Genomic DNA, 21,472 nt, shown 5'->3' with positions numbered 1-21,472 from the left:
TACTGCTCAATCGATGTTTGTAGCGCTCTGTACGGTCAAATTTTCGAAGCTGCCGAGGTTAAATCGACCGTTTGAATACCAACCTGTAGCAGCGTTTAAATTTTTCTTTCAAACTAGTTAACAAAATTGATAATCCTCAGCCGTCAACAGTCGTTGCTGGTCATATTTGCCTCACAATAACGCACCATTCCGCAGTTCCATGTACGAGATGTCCATTGTTTATAATTTTATTTTAAACTTCTTAAGCGATTAATTTTTATTCATTTTTAAATAATTTTTACATAATATAACAGAAATATTCTATACAAAACATTAGTTATTTTTTATTTTTCTTTTGTTTCTTTAAATATACTTTCATATTTTTGCGTACTTTCCTTCGGCAGCATGTTTTACTTTTTTTCTCCTTTCCTTCTTGTTGTGCACACTGTGTAACACTGTCACCCTTTTGGCCATACTACCGCCGGTTCTTCCAACACCGTGCGTTTGCTTTGGCATCCGAACAATCGGATCGGATCGATCGATTAGTCGATCGGTTTTTGGATTGCACACCAATCTCGAGCCCGCGTGATGCGCGTTTTTTATATTCTTGCGCATTAGTTATCATCGTACCGTTTGGTTTTTGTGTTTTCTTTTTTGTTTTCTTTCTTATTTGCCTGCGTACGATTGCCACAAAAGTCCATTAAGTAGGCTTAAGGGCGATTAGTTAAGAGGAGGGCAGGATGAGGAAGATAAGGTGGGGAGGAAGGGAAGGATTTCTTCTGTTCGTCTTCTACTGCAATTCTTTGCCTGTCGCTTATATTCACGCTCACGGCTGTGTACGTATGAGTGAGCTGTATATTTGTAGTGTGTTAGAATTTTAGTATGAACCCGGGCTCACTACACCACATACATACGCATCTACTTAACTGTCAATTTTTCGAAGAAAAACAAATCCTGGCCACTCTTCTATAGCGGTGTCGGTTTGCCGATTGGTTTTTTTTTGCTGGCAGTTATGCACGACCTAGATGAAACTATGGTCTAGGTGTGTGGATAGGGGATGGGGCGAGTTGTGTATGTGTGTGCGTTTGATGTTGGAGCCTATTCGTATGCGTGGCATACCCGAATGCGCCATTACTTTTGTTACTAAAGGGTGCATATTTGCCCAGGCGATCGTGGCATGCTTGCTTGTGTTGCATATTTATATATATTTATTATATATATACTTTTTTTTGTTTCTCGTTTTGTTTCTATTTTGTGTTTACTTGTTGAATTATATTCAAAACCCGTTTAATTAGTTCTCGTTTCTTTTATTTGCTCTTGCTGTCCCGCCGCTCGGTTTTCTCTGTACCGTACAGACCGATCACCATTTAAATACTTGAATATTTAGATTAATAATTCTAGGTATTAAATGAATTCGACTTTAATCAATGTGTTTGTGGATGCGTGTGTGTGTTTGTTTGTATGGGTACGTGCAAATGGGTACGAGAGTCCTGTCCAGTAGATTGGTAATCCGTATGTTAATTAACAAAATATGTTAATTTATCTGTTTAGTTTGTCTTTGGGTAGATTATTCTTTTCCTGGGTTGTTTGTGTTAGTAGTAGTAGTAGTAGCAGTAGCAGTAGTAGTAGTAGTAGTAGTAGTAGTTAGCCACTAAATTCCGATAAGTTCTGACAATTTACGAGCAACGTAACGTTTTATACTTCTTCTTCCATGTTTTCCCCCCTATATGGTTGAAGACCACAACACATTATCATTTTTGGGGCGATTGTTGGCACACTTCACACGTTTACTCTTAAGTATCGCCTAGTTTACCGCTCTGATGCTTTGTTTTGTTTTCTTTTTTCCTTTTTCTTTTGTGCTCTTTTGTATTATTAGCAACACCCAGTATTTGTTGCTTCGCTTTTAGGTTGTTTATGTTTTTTGACGCTTTTTTTGTTCTTTTATATATTTAAAAAAATATGTTTACGATATCGTTTTTTTTTGTTGTATTAGAAGTTTTGCTATATTTCAATTATTTTTCATCGTTTCTAACCATCTATTTACCACCTATCATTATCGCCCCATGGTTTTTTTTTTTTGGTTTTTTGCTGTTCGCCAGTCGAATACCAATGTCGGTCTACAAACACCGTCACCGTTCGGCATCATCACGAACCCTCGTCTTTCACCAGTTATATGCGCCGGTGCATAAGAAGGATTGTCTATCCTTCCAGGATAACAAACAAACAGTCTGCTAGTGGGAATTTTCCGATAGTTTTGCCCCGTTCATTAGCATTGCGTCGTCACATAGTTCGTCGCAGCGTTTGTTAAGGTTGTTCGATTTAGCTGGCATTATGTATTAGCAACACTAGTTTGCAGCTTAACTTCACGCACCAAGAGTGTAAACCACTGGTTGGACAGTACTTCGTTCGCTTTGGTTGTATTATCGTTCTTGAAGCATACTTGTGTGGTTTTGTTTTTACATTCAATTCGTTTGCAATACCTTCTATAGCAATATGGCGGAGAAACGATCGACGATCGACTGTTTGTTGACTCTTGGTGGGGCAATTGCTGACGATCCACTTGCAGGTTTAGCAGGTGTTTTGTCCGCAGAGCTCGTTAGTGCTCGTCGTGTTCTTACTAAAGGGGGCTTTTGGGCAGTGTCAGATATAATATAACTCGCTATCTTCTGTGTCTACGAATTACCAACACACGTGACGCCTTGACGACCATGCTTTCGCTGCACGCAATAAGAAAAGCGCACCAACCAAATTGGGTGGCCATTGGTTTCTAGTACATACATCTAACATCGTACACATGCATCAGTATTTTCGACACATGCACAATGGTTACACACACACACACACACACCTTCGCTCTCAATGGTTTCTTTTTCCCTTCCACTACTTTAGGTACGTTGCTTGCTTCTATCGTTTTGCTTTCCGGTGCTTACGTTATTGTGATCGTCAAAAAATAAACAAAAAAACAATTGTTTGTTACTATTGTATTTATATGTATTCAAAGAGTAGTAGTGTGATGGTTTAAGTTCGATCTTTCCATATGATTTATATGAGCGAAAGAGCTACCATAATGAGCAGAGCGCTGTCATCCGCCTAAGGTAATTCCGTACTGAATGCGCACCCTGGTGTGAAATGAGCGAACTGACAGCTTTAAGTATTTTTTTTTTCATTGACGTTAAAACCATAAGTTCATCTAATTTTGTTCGTTTAAAACCTTACTTTTCATGAACAAAATTTATCGTGCGCATTGTTGATGCTTTTACGCGGTCCATTTTCGCTCATTCGCACACGCACAGTGCGCTCGTGGCTTAATGGCGCACTACGCACAGTTCGAAATTACCTCGATGTGTGTGAACGACTCGTTCCGTTCATTCGTTCTACCTAAACCAACACTAATCGCGATCGTGACATTTCGATAATCGTTTGTCATGTACTCTACCCGTTCATTCTTTCATCAGTATTTACCGGCGCTTACTGACAAGTGTAAGTATTTTGTAGTAAAAAAGGAAAGTACATACATTCTATACACACAAGCTAAAATAAATACGTATAAAACACGGTACGGTTTACGCCACGGGTAATTGTGTAGACGTTGGGAAGTAGTAAGAGAAATAACTAAACGGAAGGAAAGAACAGATGGCGTCTAAAAAAATTACACTATCAAAAAATCGGTTCCTAGTGAACAGTCAAAAACGGATTGATTGTTTTTTTTTTTTTTGGTGCAAAAATGTTTTGCCCTCACACACACACACACACACACACACACGCACACATACAGACGATACTTTACTGAGCACCACATTTGGAAGTGTGTTGTTCGCGTGTTGATTTTTTTTCTTAAACCGTGTGTTCATTACATATACAATGGATTAACAAATTAACACATCCATTCATATACATTGTTGCGTTGAGTGTTTTGTGCTGTATGCTTCCGGGTGTGGTAAAAACCAATAACTAACAATAATCCTAAACCGTCCGCTGTTAAATCGAGAGCATGAACTTTTCTTCACGTGCTTCGCGACGGACCTGTTCGAAATTGGTTTCGATTCTCGTTTGATGTAACTTTTTTTTACGTTTGGCGTATAAAATACAACTCATTCTATCCTCCATGAATCACTTTTCCACACTACGGTATCGATGCATTTTTGTTTCCCCCCGTATCGTTAGACATTCCAAACAGAAGGACTGCTCACATGTATGCTTACACCAAATTTCAGTAATCACTCAAAACAAATCGGTGTCTAGGCAAATTAAAGCATCATTAGCTACTGCTGTTTGATTGTAAAAGAATTAAAAAATAGTACAAATTACAAAACTTCACCAGCTGTAACACATCGTACTGTATTTGGCACAGGATTGTAGCGATTGTGTAGTTTGGCTTTCGATTTGAATGGAGAAATTACAAAAACATATTCAAATACAAGTTATCTAAAGGACATCGACAGTATTACAACAGTGCTTCCTTCCTCACTTTAGTGACCAAAGATAACAATCTATCGCATTGCAAAAGGAAATTACCCACTATGGAATCTACCCAATATTACTCAAAGTTATCTTAAAATTAAACGTTTCGAAAACACCTTAACGTCTGTGTAGCAAAATGTGTGTGTGTGTTTTTTTTTTTGGTTTTTAAAATGAAACACTTAATTTCTTCCATAAAAGACGTAAACGTACTCCTAAGTAAAGAGTTAATAAGTTAAGAGTATTCTTAGTTTATTCAACCACGCTACTTTCATCCACATAACTGGCGCCAATCTGCACTTACACACTCACACACACACGTCGCACACACAAAAATCTAATGGCAGTGATGTTACTACACGAACGACTTAGAAGTAACCAAAGTGTAAACCTTTCCGCTTTTCATTTCCAATCCATGTTGGCTGTTGGCGGGCAATTGTTCAGGCCAGTTAATATTAAAATAACTCGATCCATGTTCGAGCAGTGAACTCCAACGTTTAAACTCAAAAGACTACTAAGAATGGCGCCATTAGATTACTCAAAACCCGGGGGCGGTTTTCCATGCGCAAAAACGGATACTTAGCCTTCGCGTGACTACTTCAATCACTAACAACCACAGGTACGGTGTATGGGTGACAAATAAATCACGATTGATTTAAAACGATTCACTTACACACTCACACACACACATATATAGTACACAAACGACACAACGATAGGCAAAATCAGGGTGGAAATGGGAAGAAGTTGTGCCTGAAGGGAGCACACCTATCTCTTAGTAGTCGAATTATTGAATGTGTGTATGTGTGTTTGTGTACGTGTGTATGTGTGTGTGAAGGAGATGCTAACAAAATTCAAATTCTATTGACTTGTACTATCTACTGTCAATTCGTCAAATAGTAAACCGCGTGTGGCACACAATCCCTTCCCCAGTCTTCTTTCCCCAACGACACACACACACGTACATCTACACATATAAATATACACATGTGCATGCATAACGTACATACACAGCATAAGGTGCAATGTGTATTTTGCACTAATACACTAATATACTATATCGCTCGTGTTTTTCATGTTGTTGATTTATTTCGAATCCATTTCAACCGCCATTTCAACGTTTCTTGTTCTGTATGTGTGTTGCGTGTGTGAATGGCTGATTGAGAAGCATTAAAAAAGTCATGGCACAACACAAAACCCGGTTCACACGCACACAAACACACAAACATACGCACACACACACACACACTTCCACCTTATACCGAGTTCGCCGAATCCGGTATGCAGCGCACCTAAAACATCCGTTGACGACCGTAGATGATTATTGCAATTTTTGTTCTATTTTATTCGTACACGACCGATCAACAAATGTTGCCCATTGTAGCAATGATCTTCCAAAAAAAAAAACGGGGATTATCTCTGTGTAAGATGATAACATCTTCGCTCCTAATGCTCATTAGCAATAATATAATATATATTATTTCACCCCAAAACGTGTCTGGTTTTTCTTTTCAGCCTTCCCGTCCGCGCCTTCTATGCGCCAACGTTGCGCATCCGTACAGGGGAGGGGAAGGTTGGTTTTTCTTTGAATGTATTCTCTTTTGTTGTTTTGGTTCACTGTTGTGTTGTGTTTTGCCTGCGTGCGTGTTTTGCGTGCACTTCTTCTGCTTTTGTTCTAATTCATTCTACAACACAAGTGTTTTTTCTTCTTCTTCTTTTACTATAGCTTGCTTTTTTGCTTTGTGTTGGTTGTGTTACCTTTTGTAGTTTATTCGTTTTTAGATCTTTCGTTTAAATTCATGTGGATTGTTTGGTGCAGTAGAACGTTCGCTTTTGTTTTAGTTTTGTTTTCTTCTTTTAAGATGAGTTAATATTGTAAGGGATGGGAAGGGGAAGGAAGGGGCTGTTTTCGATTATCATCAGATTCCCATAGTTTATCATGTTCTGGTTCTGTTCTGTTGCGTATATCCATTTGTCACCTTGCCAAAAGCAATGGTTGCTGAACTTTCTCTACTTTTATTATTGAAAATTACCGTTTTTGGTTTTGTTATTACGCGTGTTTTTTTGTTTTTGTTTTGTTTTCTTACTTCTCTCACTTTAGTGTTTCAACTGTAGGTATGTTTCACTCATTATAACAACTGTTTTTTTTATATATATATATCTGGGACGCGTCTACTAATCGTTGCTAAACGTTTGCAATTAAATGTGTGTTTTTTTTTATTATTGTTAGGTGTAAGTGTGTGTGTGGGTGTATTTTTACTTGCGAGCATCACAACTTGTCTGCCCTATGGGGTTTTTGTTTTATGTTTATGGTTGTTTTTTTTTTTATCCGTTCACATTCTAACTATCCGTCCTCTGGCGCTGTGTACGCTGGTATGGGTGAGTGATCATTTGAAATTTTTAACGCAAACTCTATCATCGATTTAGATGCATTGGCGGACTGCTTCTTTTTGCAAATGTTCAATCCACTCTAAACTTTCCACTCTGTGCTTTTCCACCCCTTTTGCTCTCTTCACTACTTTACAAATAAATCTAATCTATTACGGCTCTTTTTATCCTAGTTTTTCCTTGAAATTGTCCATAGTTGCATTCGCATGTTTATCTTCCCTGCTACAGGTTTTTGTTTGCGATACAGCCGACCGCCGTTCCGGTTGGAATGAATGAATGATTTATACTTGTTTTTTGTTTGTTTGTTTGTTTCTTTTAATAATAAGCTAATTCGACCGTACATATCCGTTTACGATATTTTGTTTTGTTTTTTTTTTGTTCTTTCACGGTGCCAGTTTTAAAGTTTGACTTTTTTCCTTTTTTTAATTTAATTGCTTCGTTTTATCCTTACAATCTACCACTTCGCCACAGAGTTTAGTAATACTTTTTTTTGGCTTCTTCTTCTTTTGTTTCGTTATTTTCTGTCCTAAGTAATGATTACAGTGATGTGCGGTTGTTTTTTTTCTCTTTTGTTGTTGTTTTTGTCCTGTTCTTCTTCTCTTTTTCGATTTGTTTTGTGATTTGCAGCTCCTTATAACGTTGCATTTACCTGTTATGGTTACTCTAATTTAATCAAACGTTGATGTCTATCGTGTTTGATGATCCGGCTGTGTGTGTGTGCGTTTTTTTCTCTGTCTTTTGTTTTATGTAGTTTGTTCTGGTTTTTGCTTACACATAAACACTTCATTCGTTTCACTATTGTTCGATTTTTCTTATTTACTTTCGTAAAGTGGCAGCGTTTTTTTAAAAACTTTTGTCATCCACCTGCTCTCTACTCACCACACATTTTGTTTTGCAATTTGTGTTACGTCTACATTTAGGATGGGATATGGAATGAGGAGAGGGTATGCAAGGGTGGGGAATATTTTTGTTTGTTGTTGATGCCTTACATTTGTGGGGCGATTATGGCGTGCAGTGCATCGTTTAGTTTGTTTGTTTGTTTTTTTTTATCATGGTTAGGATTTTATTCGATTTTTTTTATTTTATATCTTAACGAGTTCTCACTCTGGCGCTGCAACAGGCCCAGTTTTGTCCTGTGTATTTGTGTATTAAATTACTTGTTTTTTTTGTTTGTTTGTTTGTTTGAACTAGTGTAACCAAAGTTTTCTTTCTGCTTCTTCATCTTCGTTACCTGCTGTGTGATGCTCCATCCAGCATCTGGAACTGAACTGCACTTGGTGGATAACTTGGTGCACGTTATGCAACACGTACGTTACTGTTGTGCCATTTAAACGCTTCCAGTGACATTGTTTTTTTTTTGTTTTGTTTTGTTTTATTTTGGCACTATTTCGCTCCATTCCGCCCACATTACATCAATGCCCGGCAAACCAACTTACAACGATCGGTACCGACCGATCACCGCCATAAAAGGAATCGTACGCCATTACAAAATGCTACACAGTAGTAGTTGGGATGTGCTCTTGTTTTCTTTTTCTTTGTTTTTAGTTTTGCTACGTGTTTTTTGAGGAAGAAGTGTTCACGAGAGTGTCTGACTGTCTCTTGTGGGATGCTGTCATTCATTCTAGCTCCGGCAGTTTCCCCACCAACTCTCCAAAGGGTACAAAACTTTTCGGCACACAAGCGCGCGCGCGTGCCACGCACACAGCTAAATGTCTAGTATTTCCGTTTCCGCTTTCGGTTCCAAAAAAAAAATAAAATAAAAATTAACAAATATTATTCGATCGAGTGAGTGGGCGATCGTTCTGCTGCCCCTAATGAGTGAACGAGCGCTCGCGTGTGAGTGACGATCATACGTCTACTACTAGGTTCCCGCGTCGTGCGGCCCTAAATACAAAGATAATCACCTATCGGGCATCCCGGTCCCGGAACACTGTCTCGTGATGGGCTCTGTAGTATCGGAACATCTCGATGAAACGTTCACACGCTTTCAATGTGCCCACATACACAAACACACACACACACACAGAATGCGTTTCGGTGGCGGTACTGGATTATTCTAACTTAGCGCAATCGAATGCAAAACGCGGATGTATTTTGTTTGTTTGTTTTTTTTTTCTCTTCACCCTTATTTCTTTTATAATCTATCCTCATCTTCCTCCTCCGCATCCTCGCCGTTTTCCTCGTTCTCCTCCTTGTAGCCCGGATGCTCTGATATTGCGTAATAGTTTCCATTATAAATAACACCTAGCTCGCGCAGCGCATCGCCACGTATCGTTGCCTTGATCGTCCAGTTGTAGCAATCGTCCGACTCACTCTCGCGGTCCAACCGCTCCACGTCCAGTATCTTCGAGCTGAGCCGCTCGAGTATGATGCCGATATCCTTGATGCTCAGGTGCCGCTTCTGATCCACCGACAGCTGATCGATCAGCAGCAGAAACTTCTCGGACGTCACGGTTTCATCCTCCATGACGGTGTTCTCCGTTTCGCTCTCGGAACTGTCCCGCTCCGGTCCAATGTCCAGAAACCGCACGTGACCCTTGGTCGTGGACGTGCGCCGGCTGTCCGACATGCTGCTGGGCGGTGGCTGCGGGCTAGCGGAACCGTCCTGTATCGGCGATGTGGCCACATTCTTGTGCACCGCAATCTTTCTGCCCTCCTCGTGCAGTGCGCAACAGTGAAAGTCACACTCGGTCGCACCGGGACTGCCGGCACGCGTAGGCATATGCGCATGGTGCGCACACTCGGGCGTGTGCACGTGCACCGCACCGACCGCACTGTCGAACGAACCGCCCTGCTTCGAGAGGCGCCTCGCCGAATGATACATCTGCGACTGTGGATCATCGTGATTGATGACGGTAATCTGGGGGCTCGGGAAACGGGGCTGGCTCGAGACGGACGATTTGTCGATCGAGTTTTGCGTCGAGAGGCTTTTCTTCGACGGGGAAAATTTGTCCGACGTCGGACCGTTGCTTAAACCGACACCGGAACCGGGCCCACCGCTACTGCTACTGCCGCCACCACCTTGGCCACCGCCCTGCCGTTGATCCCAATGCAACACAACTGTGACTCGACCCTTGTTATCCATAATCTTCCAGGAGGGTGTTTCATCCTGCAGCTCCAATGCATGTATAGTTTCGCAAACGATCTTTGGTATTGCTGATATTGCTACCGGTGCATTATGGCCGAAATTTTTGATAGAAGGATAGGCGTGTGTGAACGTGTGAGAGAGGGAGAGACGGAGAAAATGAGAGAAAGGAAGAAAAAAATGTTTAAAAAATGAAACCATCTGTCAAAGCAAATAAAAAAAAAAACCCCACAACCCAGCCTTTACTTACCAGCCTTAATTACATCCACACCAGTAGGGTACCAGCGTTCACCTTGTCGCAATAGGAGTAGTACCGTATTGTTCGCTAACGTCCTGAAGTATTCGCCATCCTCCACCTGTGTGCCGTCGCATTCCAACACCAGTCGCACGGGTTCGGAGGCTGGCACTCCTAATTTATCTTTTCCTGTTTTTTTTTGTCGGGTTGAAACATGGTTGGAATGAAATGTGAGAGAACCATAGAATGTCGTTAGTTACTACTTATGTCACGAATGCTATAGTGTGCACACATACATATAGCCAACGAAATTTAGTACAACATCAGACACAATGATTCGATGCAGCACGGTGTGTGGGCTTGTTGAAGGTTTGCTTCTGCCATTTACTGGCCAGCATTACCAGTATGGCACCATGCGCTCGCCTTTAGGCGAGAGAGCTGCCTACATTATTCACAATACTTTAGCACTTGGGAAATGGATGAAAACTGCCAAAGCCTCGCCTACGCCGTGTATCTATATTCCACCAAGAAACGTTCTATTGTTCTGCAGAGTTCTATTGCTGCCTGTTGTCTGTCTGCAATTGTTTTGATACTGGCACGGCACTTTTACTTCGATGCTGTAGATTACTTTTACAACCGTTCCGAGTGTTCTTGCTGGCAGCAGAAATCGAAGAATGGTGTCCAGTTCGCTAAGGAGTATCGTACCATTTTTCACTGAATTTCCCACTGGAGAGGATGGAGCTCTCTTTTTCGCTCTCGGGGCACTCACGCGGCACTGCTTCGCAGAAATGATCCTGGCCACAATTCACTCCCATAAAACCACCCACACACGTGAAAAACGGTTTTCCACTCACAACGATTTTCCCGCTCGCGCTACTCTCCGCTCTCGCTCTCACACGCAATGCACACTCTCGCACGTTCTACGCGCTCTCCGCGTGCTCTCGTTCGTAGTGAATCTATGCTCTCTTGCAGTAAGATTTTCCTTTCGCTCGGTCAGCATCCCTTTTAACAAAATGGTCCATATTTCTCTTCAGCTCATGCTTCAAGCCTAACACTGCTGGTACTACTTTGGGGTAGTGTGTGTGTGTGTGCGTGTTTTTTTTCATCCACCGTATGCCGCGCTCTCGCTCATCGCGCAGTCATAATTGGCAATGGCAGTTTCGTTGTGTCCTAGTTTGGCCTACTTTCCATTACTCGGTCACTTGCATTCTACTCACCGAATGTCGATCCACGCTTCGGTTTCGTCGACGGGATCCAGCCCCGTGTGTTATGTAGTACCTTTGGTAACGGCGCGTAAGGATATTCTTGCACATGTGTGTGTTTGTGTGAGTAGAGAAGGTTTTATTTTTCCTTCTTGGATTGGTTCTTTTTTTAATTTAAGAACCTCTTTTTTAGGCAGCAACTGTGATGTGCGATGTGCCCTAATCGTTACCTATTGCATCGTTGGTTCGTTGCAATAATGTCACAGGTTGATCTTGCATTTACAGTACACGTACAGGCGTAAAATCAATCTATAAGAACTCGTATACCACACACCGTGCTACAAAAAATGAAAATACATACATCTTGCCCACTAACGTGGGCGAATTATCTTTTTTCCTTTTAATATACAATGTTTGTACGTACCTCTAACTATTAGCTCCTCGAAGCTACCTACTACGAGACCTTTACGGACATTGCGCCAACTGTCCCAGATTTTTAAAGGCCTCTTGCCACGAGACTCCTGCAGCGGGATGTTTGGAAGAAGATAAGAAGAAAAAGAAGAAGTAAATAAACATACAACACAGTAATTGAGAAATATCAGGGCTTGAAGTCACTACACCGAGCACAAATTATCCTGCACAAAGCTAGATCAAATTCGAATCCCGAGTGGGTTCAATTTCTAATTAAAGTTTGTTTTATTCTACTTTTTTTGCTACTTCTTCGGTTCTCTAAAGAAAAGGGCATAGCGAATGCATCGCTATTTCTTGTACCACGTACCACGGACATTCCTTGGCGAAAGTTCAAACAGTTGCAGCCCCAAATCGGTTTCGAAACGCCCAATGTACATAGTGCTGCAGACCACATCTTCAGTAACTATAACACGCGGATGCTGCTCACACACAAAACCGAGCCCCAAAATCGATGCACCATCCAAAAACCCCCCTCAACCCGGACCCGTACCACTCCGAGGGACAAATGTGTGTGCCTGTGCTTTGCGCCTTTCTGTTACTGTTTGCCACCAGTTGTCGCTGGCACTAGGATTGCACCGCCTAAGGGGTATCGCGTAACAGCGGTATCCAACTCATCGCTCCTTGCTGCTGCTGCTGCTGCTCCAAGATCGCGAAAAATTCCCACCCTCGCATTGTGGTGTGATTCTTCTCATATCGAAGATTTTTTTTTTTGCTGATACGATGAAGGGATTTTGTGGCGCTTTTTCTTCCTTAAGATTCGTTTGAGTTTTTGCACTGTTTAGTGTTTTTTTTTATTTCTTCCGGTCGATGATGCACCGACCAAAAACTTCTCGACAACTCGAAGCGTTTCGCCTTATTGTGATGCAACACGAAGGGCACGGAATTATAACTTCACACGCCGTACTTTAGCTGGGCGGAGCTCTAACTAGGACACACGTGCATCCTGAACAAACTGCGGTAGTGATACGTTTTGGTGCGCTTCCTAAAAAATGTTTAATTTGGCACTTCTGCTTTCGTACGAGGAGAGCTTACGAACAAGGAATGGGGAGGGAAAACAACTAAACATTGACCTAGGTTAGTATGGTTGGAGAATATTTTTCAGATCGTAAAATCACGGCTTTGGACAAGTAAAGTCTTTCACATAAAACTTCTTTCTAAGACGTCTGTTTCTATCACAGTAAATGTGGTTTGAAATTCTTGGACACTTTGCTGTGTCAGTCCTCAATAATGACGACAAGTAGAGATGCACCTCTTGGCTACAAAACTAAGGTACACCAAAAGGTTCTTTTTAGACGACATCTTTTACATCGTTTTGAATGTTTAAAGTAAAATTTAAAAAAATATCAAATGTGTTCCACAATTTCTAACAGGCCTGTTCTAACTGCCCCTAAAACCAGCACTACATCTGTCCACACGTTTGACAGCGCAAAGTTCACTCGCAAGCAACTCCTTATAGCTGTTCTCACTCAGGGGATAAGTACCAAAAAAAATGGAAAAAAACAACAAGGAATTCGCTTTCTCGCCCGCTATTCTTTTGGGTAGAATTATGAGCCGATCGAGGTGGCAAGGTGGAGAGCTGTCGAAACGGTCAAGCAAGATGCTACGCTCTATGTACTACTACATAGCAAAACGCGAGCGGGCTACTACCACACATAATAGATGGCAACACGGATTTGGCCTACATTTTCACTACGAACTGCCTTGCCACTTGCTTTTACGACCCGTGACTACTCCGCTAGAACCTTCGTGGCTTGTTTTTTTTTTGGTGTGTCTTCCTATTTTGGTCCAGGTTAACAAACAGACACACAGGCACACACATTTCCGTATCGCGGAGATTTCCAGTAAGGAAGGTTGTCTAGTATCTTTGGTGTTTAAATGTCTAACTTCTTCCTTTCGATGGAAAATACAATCCTCAAAAAACGTGAGGGATCCTGCCTGATGCTTCACTTTTTCCCAAGCCTTATCGTGCCACAACGTGGCTTATCAACCATCAAAGATCCCAGATTTCACGAGATGCTCTCACTATTCGGCTGGGCAACTTTCAAACACAATTCTAGCACCATTACAATACATTGTCCATATTGAAGTGTCCCGAAAGCGTGGTCGAAAATATTTCAGTAACTTTTGTGTGCTTTTTCTCTCTCCAGCCCCCTTTAGTAAAAGGCTCCACAAGACAGAACAGAACTTGAACTGATACCGAATGGATCACCGTGTGCGATTTTTTGTTTGTCTTATGGTGTATTTAGTCCCCCCATTTTAACCCAACAACACAGCACAGTACGGTAGCGCGACCTCGACGAGATTGCTACGGCTGCGATGACACAAAGTGCACTGCCCTCATGACCGAAAGTTGGCATCGACAGTCGGTCGTTTACGGTGGTACGGTCGTGTAACCTCGTTTTCGGACAAAGTAGCGCTTTGCAAATGCAATAAATTTACAATCCCTATATACTTGAAAACGGACGCCACCACTACCACTAACTGCCACACTGTGCCGTGCACCACGGGAGCAAAAACGGGTTGCCTACTCGCTTCCTTCTTTTTTGTAGTTTTTTTTTTTGGTAGGACAATTCTCTCCCGTATTCCCGAACGCACACTAGCGTATTCGTGCACCGTGTGAAAAGTGATTCGATCCCTATTTTTCCCGAGAGCACACCGAGACTGGAACCATCCAGCATGCTGACCTATCCCGATGTGGGTTCTCTTGGCCATTTCTCAGACAAACTCGCACATTGCTCATCATTCTCCAGTAGTAAGCTGCTGGGAGTGTTTTCTCCTGAGTGCGTGTCAACAGTGCGTGTGCGTGTGTGCGTGTGTTGGTCACTCACAGCACATCCTTCCGGTGGAGCAGGAGTTCCTTCACATTGATGATAGGCACTCCTGCACTTATGACCATCTGCATGCCACATTAATGTGAGCCATACATGTGCGGATGCTTTCGCAGTTGGTTGCATAGTAGTTTGAACCATTGTAGGACAATTACTGTAAACCCGAGCAGTAGAATAAAGATTTTTTCCTTAACCGGATATTGTATACGAAATAATAAACCTTTCTAGCACACTGTTACGTACTCCTAGGCGAATTCTTGAAGGGTATTCTAATTGGATACACTTTGCTATAAAAACAGATTCCACTGTACGGCAGCTTTTTATAGCACGATAGAGTTGACTTCTCAGTCAAACGATGAATGAACTAAGGGTGCCATTCGTGTGACCTGGCCGTGTTTTGACAGTACCTACGGTACCTTACCCAACCAACGCATACTTAACGTTGGACTTCCATCTGTCAACGGCAGGGTATTCAACTAGCGATTGTTTTCATTAACCTTTTCACCCGCCCACGGAAGCTGTCAGGTTGGTGGCCTCGGGGCACTCTCCCAATCGCCATCCCTCCGCCCCATCAGGGTTTCGTGAGAGTGGGCGAACTACTTAGTGGTCGCGTGAGAGTGCACTCCCTGTGAAACGTGTTTCATACAGACACACACACACACATACACGTACACCTCCCCCCCCCCAATTTGATCATTCGTGGAGCAGCATCAGGCATCATTGGACGTTTCGAATGCCCATTTTGACAGGTTGCATGGGCATGCCGTGTGCCTTTTTCTTTCTTTCGGTGACCACTGGCCGATACCTACCTCCCTTGCCATTACGACATGCCTCAAAAGAACGAACTAGGGGGCACTGTTTTGAGCCCCCTCGCTGCATCGACACTTGCTGGTGTTAAACACGACATCCGTCAGCTCCTGCTCCAGCGGAATGTATGGCGGGTGGGGACGGGTGGGCGGATATGGGTGGTTTGGCGCAAACTAAACGGGCAGGCGGTTAGCGCGTGTGCTTAGGCTGTATGGATGGCTTCAACCAATTCCGTTCGAGTTTCCGCAAAACACCGCAAATCCCCCAATATGCTCACAGGCGTACGGTGACACCAGATGACGACAGTGCTGAGGATGGGACTGCTATGTCCGGTTCCATCATTCCGGTTTGTGGGGTTTTTCTCTTTCTTTTTTTTGTTGTTGTTTGTCGTGAATCTTACGAAACTCGCGGTAACTGCCGTAACACTCGTCGTTGAACCCGGACCCCGGGTAGCCTGATCCGCCGGGTTGGGAAAGAAGGGTGTCCGTGTGCACCGGTCAGTAACACGCGCCAATCTGCGCCGACCTTGCGGGTCCGCGCCCCGTTACGTTCTGCCCCGAGCGCACACTACCGTACCGAGCGTCCTACGTAGCGCGGTGAACGATAACGAACCGTTTCGCAGGAGCACATTGCCATCGCGCGACACGCACTGTTCGAATTGAACGATCGATTGAATCGAGTTTCGAATATCCTGGCCCGCGTACTACTCCGTTCCCTCAACAAGGCGCTGTCCGTTAGTCGCTAGTTAGTGTGCCTGTAAGTGTGTGCGTCTCAACGTGTGTGTGTGGGAAAATGTAGTTGTGTGTGCGCGTGTGTACGAGATGTTCTCCAGTGTGTGTATGTGTGTGTGTGCGTGTGCACGTGTGTGTGTATGTGTGCACGTATGATTGCATGCGTTTATGTGCGGCAGAGGCACTGTGAAGGGCAGTTCACTTCATCGCGTTTTCACACTCAGTCGCGAAACGCGCAGACGCAGTGCGGGTCGCTGTTTTCCTCAGAATTTTCCCCCTCAACCCTCACACAACAGGCAAATCCACCTACCGCGACCATCCGTTTTCCCACTGGTTTCACTTCACCTGTATTAGCCACCACACCAGCACTACCGACCACCACCAACGCCTCTTTCAGCAGTAGGCAGTATTCGCACTACGGCCCACCATTCGCCTTCCGAAATGGTTTCGCCCTCGGAACCGAACGTTTCGTACTCAACGTGGGATATTTAACGGTGCAGCCGTATCAAACCAGCAGCAGTAAGCGACCGTAACCATTGCCCCAGCAAACTTCCAGAACACACGTTAAGACTAGCACAACACATACACACAACAACAACCAAAAAAAATCACTCCACAAACTGGTTATGCAGGCAGACAGAACCAAACTCGATGTCAACTCGTAACGCACCACCCGTGTACCAATGTTCCGGACACTGCAAAACCCTTCCTGACTGACTGCTCCAGAAGAAGAGGACGATTTTCGCCGAAAAACTCACTCACTTTCCTCTAACTTTTTTTTTGCACCTCAATTCACATCAGTGGCCACTTCCTTTGGACCGCATGCCTTTGGAACCAACATCCTCCCAACCGCGGTTGAACGATTATTCTTCACACGAGCACACGCGCGCATACACAGGTACACAGGATGGCAATGTACGGGCCAGGCACGTCGTCTTCGGAATCTGCAGGAATCCACACTTGAAGGAAGGAATGTACGAGCTTTTACAGCGAAATATTCACTTCCCTAACTTCTGCACGCACTTTTTGTTTGGGGCGGGATGGAGGGCGAGACACGATCACCGACCAACCGATTGGCCACACGATTCCACTGCCTTCCTTTCCCTTCCATTCACATGTATCACTCCGCTCGCTTCTCTTCTTCTCTTCCACACCCGCGCGCGCACACACACACACACACGCACTTTGCTCGCTATCTTGCTTGCATCTTCATGCACAACTGCTTCACTTATCACACCTTCAAACACAACCGCAATAACTTCACATTAACGCCCCAAAACGAATTCGAGGTTGCACAATAATTAGGCTCCACACGAAATTTTGCTGTACTGGGGGTTGTCCACTTCTGTTCCTCCAAACTGGGGTGGTGTTTTTCCTGTGTGTTTTATCCACACGCACTAGTCACATTGCCGTAACACGTAAACTCATGTACGTGTGTGTGCGCGTGTGTCTGTGTGTCGAATGAGCTGCCCTACCGGATTAATCAGCACCGCACCGGAACAAGGAAACACTTGGACACAATTTTGCTTTCGTGCAGAGGGGCGATTGCGTTCGCAAACTCATTCGATCACGAGTTTTGACACGCACGGGGCGCTTAGGATGGACAAACTGTCCTACTGGCGACTGGCACACGGGTAACACACGACAGGCGACAGGCGAGCGAAAAAACCGAAAACCGCCACCCCAAAAAAGGCCTTTTCGAACTTAACCACCCTTATGCACCGATAAGGGATACTGCGCCGGTTCGGCAGTGGGCAGTCGCCTTCGTAGGATGTTCGAAACTTTCGCATGACATTTTCATCCATCCCACGAAGCACTATTGTCTAGTGTGTAACGGCGTTTTGTGAAATATTTAGAGGAATAAATTTAAATTAAATAGTGAAGTTATGAAGTATACACGTATACACGTATACTGGTATTCCCCGATATACGCCATACTCGATATATGCGATTTCGCTATACGCGATTTTTTCGAAATTGACATTTAACTTCGTTAACAAAGAAGCAAATTAAAAAAAAAAAATCTTCAAAGCCTGTCGTAACGAGTTTCTATCTAGCAGTAACAACAACTTAACAGTTATATGGATAAAACATTATCGGAAATATAACCAATGGACGAAGATGAAGAAATGTTCAGTAATGTAAGTTGGAAAATCCGCAAAAAGATGGTGATATACAAAGAAATCTATCATCAAACCAAGAATTCGATATACGCTAATATTCGAGTTACGCGATTGCCTCCGGTCCGCATTGATGGCGTATATCGGGGAATACCTGTACACGAATGAATTTGAAAGGATAAAATACAGAAATAATTGTAAAATATGAAGGATTTTTTAAAGGAAAAGATATTTTGTGCGATTTTTGGATCTTGTTAGACTTTGTTTTAATTTATCTTTTGAAATATTTTTTTTCCAACACAAACCGTTATACATATTATATTAAATTGTTGTCTAATTCAATAAATTAAATGTAATTGAAATTTTATTGTTTTCTTTTTGTAATATAATCTTTTTTATTTTAATTTTCAGTTTTATTACTGTTATTTTACTAAAAAAAAACAAATGATAGTAGGAGATTTTGTGATTTTGTAAGGCTTGTATTGACGTTTTCCTAAGGACTATTAAGTGCAAACGACGTGTTCGAAAATATAAATGATAAAGTAGATCGTTATGTTAGGAAATAATTGAGTTTAACAGCTTTCAGACAACCAGTAGGATACGGCATGTCCAATTTCTTTGAAGTCCTTGACAAGATAATTCCACTTTTTTCAACGCTCAACGTCGGCAAGGAGATGGTCATCTCGTCTGGCTACTCTTTATCCTATCGCCATCGATGACCATCCGCGACTCAGTGGTGGAAACTTTGTGGACCATCTTCTATAAGTCAATCCAGATTCTGGAGGGAAAAATCATACGGATGATGGTACCACCAAATGTAATACTAACAAATTATCACTATCGCAGTGATGACGTACAGTTCGGCAACCGCACTATTGCAGTCGTCCAAAACATCACCCATCTTGGGTCAACGGTCAGCACCGACCACAACATTGATGTTGAGATAGGCGCTCACTATTGTGCATTAAATTAGACTCGACAGGCTCCAGTGGGATAGTCATGTCATTCGAATGACACCGGACTACCCAATCCGTAAAATCCTTGATGTGTGTTCACCAGAAAGAAACGATGAGTACGATGGAAAATCAGAACGTAACTGTATTTGTTTTCGAGTGTTCTATTTCACAACGGAAGATGTTTGAAACACTCAAAAATAATTTTAGTTTTAGAAGTACACGAATTACTTTTCAAGTTGTTAAGCAGGATTGCTAACATAAATTACTTACCCATTTCAGTGTCATATCTTTCATCAGCTGATTTTCGACCAATTATTTTCGATTCTTTTGACTCGCGACATGTCCGTGATTTCCGCTTGCCGATCATCATTTGTTAGCGCCCTTTTTTTTACTTTGCATAAATGTTAGCTTTACGATATGTTTTAAAGTAACACGATTCTATAGTGTCGATGTGCAAACCAACGAAAATGTATGGAATAACAATACACAATACACAGTAACACAACGCCCAACAAAACGTTTTCGTATTTATAGGACCAGATTTTCCTCGTATATATTTTGCTAAATATATATATGTATATATATACTTTTAATTATGACAACAATTATGATGACCAATAATTTACTTTGCTCTGGTTTTCGTCGGCCGGTTGGTTAAGAAACAGTACCAGCTTTTACGTGCGCATCACCTCACCCCGTCACAAAAAACGTCCATACACATTGCTGAGCGGATCTTGCATGTTTAGTTGTGTTTCTGATTCTGATACCTTTCGCTGCGCTTTTTATGCTTTTTCGTCTACATTAATCCCGTGAGATGCGAAGTTTTACGTTTCGGCTCGAAAATCTGGGCCAATTCGAATGCCAACAGATTTGTAAATCGATATCATTTCAAATCGCGCTTAAGTAAAAGTAGGACAGCATTCTTTCGTGCGAAGTACTCAAAGTACTGTTTTATAAGTATTTAAAAAAAATGCATAACATCGTAGAGCAAATATGGTAAAACATTTTAAGCTCTATCAGATAGGGATGGAAAAATGTGTTTGTTTTTTTTCAAATGGTGAACTTGTTCTTCAGCAAAAAAAAGGATACGCAGAAAACACGTCTGCATGCCAGTCATACGAAGTACGTACGGAAACGATTGCAATTTGCCAAACAAAATGGCAGCCTGTTTGGTTAGTGCCTTCAGCTGCCTTTCAAAAGTAGTAAAGTAACGCACGTTACATAGCGTTACATGACGATGCTTCCATTAATTTACACTGCATATATTGGATATTGTACCAACCAGTGTTAACCGGTTAATTTGAGCTAAAGAGGAACGTCTATATCTTTTGTCGGGAACGTGACATGTATCCCCTTTACCAAACTCCCAACTATTACTGCTGTTGCTGCTGCGGCTGCTGCGGCTGCTGCTGCTGCTGAGTAGGCACATGTAGATGCATATTTGGGGTTTGAATTATCTGTGGGAAAATTCTTTTAAAACGTGAACGTATACACACATACACACACCCATACGTCGATTGTTCTGTAACATTGAATTATCATCGATTAATTGAATTGGGCGTTACTGTCCGTACAGTTACGCTAGACTGTGTGTTGTAGCAAACTCGCCGAATGCTGGCGCCTAAATGCACACTACCCCGCCAACCGTGTATACCAGTTTATACTATCTTCGTAGTCGATGTGATTGTTACTTAGGACTAAAATAAAGTTCTACTCGCAACTTGTCACCAACTGTAACTGCCTATATGTGTATGTGTAGTTTTGCACAGTGAGGGATGATAATGACACACAGATATACTTTCGAAGGACAGTTTCATAACGTTTGTTTGTTTGTTTTTTTTTTTTTGTTTGTTTTTGGTTGGTCATTCGCATTTTTACCAAACACATGCAGTGCGTGCCCGTCTATTTTCACTACGTTTTGCGTGCAATACAAGGGTCCTGGCAAAAAAAAAACAGATAAGACTTACATAAAAACCGATTGTTTTTTTTTTTTTTGGTTGTTGTCACAATACTTTTGACTGTTAACTGATGATGTGGTTTCAAATACTTCTTACCTTGCTTATAAAGGGGAAAAAATGCGATTTGATGTAAACTTAATGTGAAATTAGCAATAATTAACAAAGGGAACGATGTTAATTACTACACATGGCATCATATGAACAACATTCTGTACATTATAATACTGTTTTCTATAACGTGTGATGGCTTATCG

At 42.2% G+C, this 21,472-nt stretch overlaps 1 protein-coding gene across 6 annotated transcripts; it reads right to left on the bottom strand.

Moving 5' to 3' along the window:
- Positions 1 to 225: 225 nt before the first annotated feature.
- Positions 226 to 17,834, bottom strand: LOC125768551 (uncharacterized). 6 transcript variants are annotated; one of them, XM_049436370.1, is made up of 5 exons: positions 15,456 to 17,834; positions 12,126 to 12,876; positions 11,772 to 11,868; positions 10,161 to 10,334; positions 226 to 9,990 (listed from the first exon to the last, which is right to left on the bottom strand). In XM_049436370.1, exons 2-5 carry the CDS (start codon positions 12,210 to 12,212, stop codon positions 8,960 to 8,962), a joined length of 1,389 nt encoding a protein of 462 aa, XP_049292327.1. In that variant the 5' UTR covers positions 12,213 to 12,876; positions 15,456 to 17,834; the 3' UTR covers positions 226 to 8,959. The 6 variants fall into 6 exon arrangements, with proteins under 6 accessions (XP_049292327.1, XP_049292328.1, XP_049292330.1 ...); XM_049436371.1 differs by lacking the exon at positions 15,456 to 17,834 and adding an exon at positions 14,414 to 15,265; XM_049436373.1 differs by lacking the exon at positions 15,456 to 17,834 and adding an exon at positions 14,432 to 15,265.
- Between the last annotated feature and the right edge of the window lie 3,638 nt (positions 17,835 to 21,472).

The sequence above is a fragment of the Anopheles funestus genome, chromosome 3RL (genome assembly GCF_943734845.2).
Source record: "Anopheles funestus chromosome 3RL, idAnoFuneDA-416_04, whole genome shotgun sequence".
Lineage (NCBI taxonomy): Eukaryota > Metazoa > Arthropoda > Insecta > Diptera > Culicidae > Anopheles > Anopheles funestus.
This window is presented reverse-complemented; position numbering and strand designations above follow the sequence as displayed.

Bases quoted from the DNA above. Each gene is read 5' to 3' on its own strand.
- LOC125768551 (XM_049436370.1), bottom strand. From the start codon at position 12,212: ATGTGGTCTGCAGCACTATGTACATTGGGCGTTTCGAAACCGATTTGG. The intron at 11,869-12,125 runs GTACGTGGTACA...ATCCCGCTGCAG, and splicing joins TTCGCCAAGGAATGTCCGTG to GAGTCTCGTGGCAAGAGGCC. The intron at 9,991-10,160 runs GTAAGTAAAGGC...ATGCACCGGTAG, and splicing joins TGTGGATGTAATTAAGGCTG to CAATATCAGCAATACCAAAG.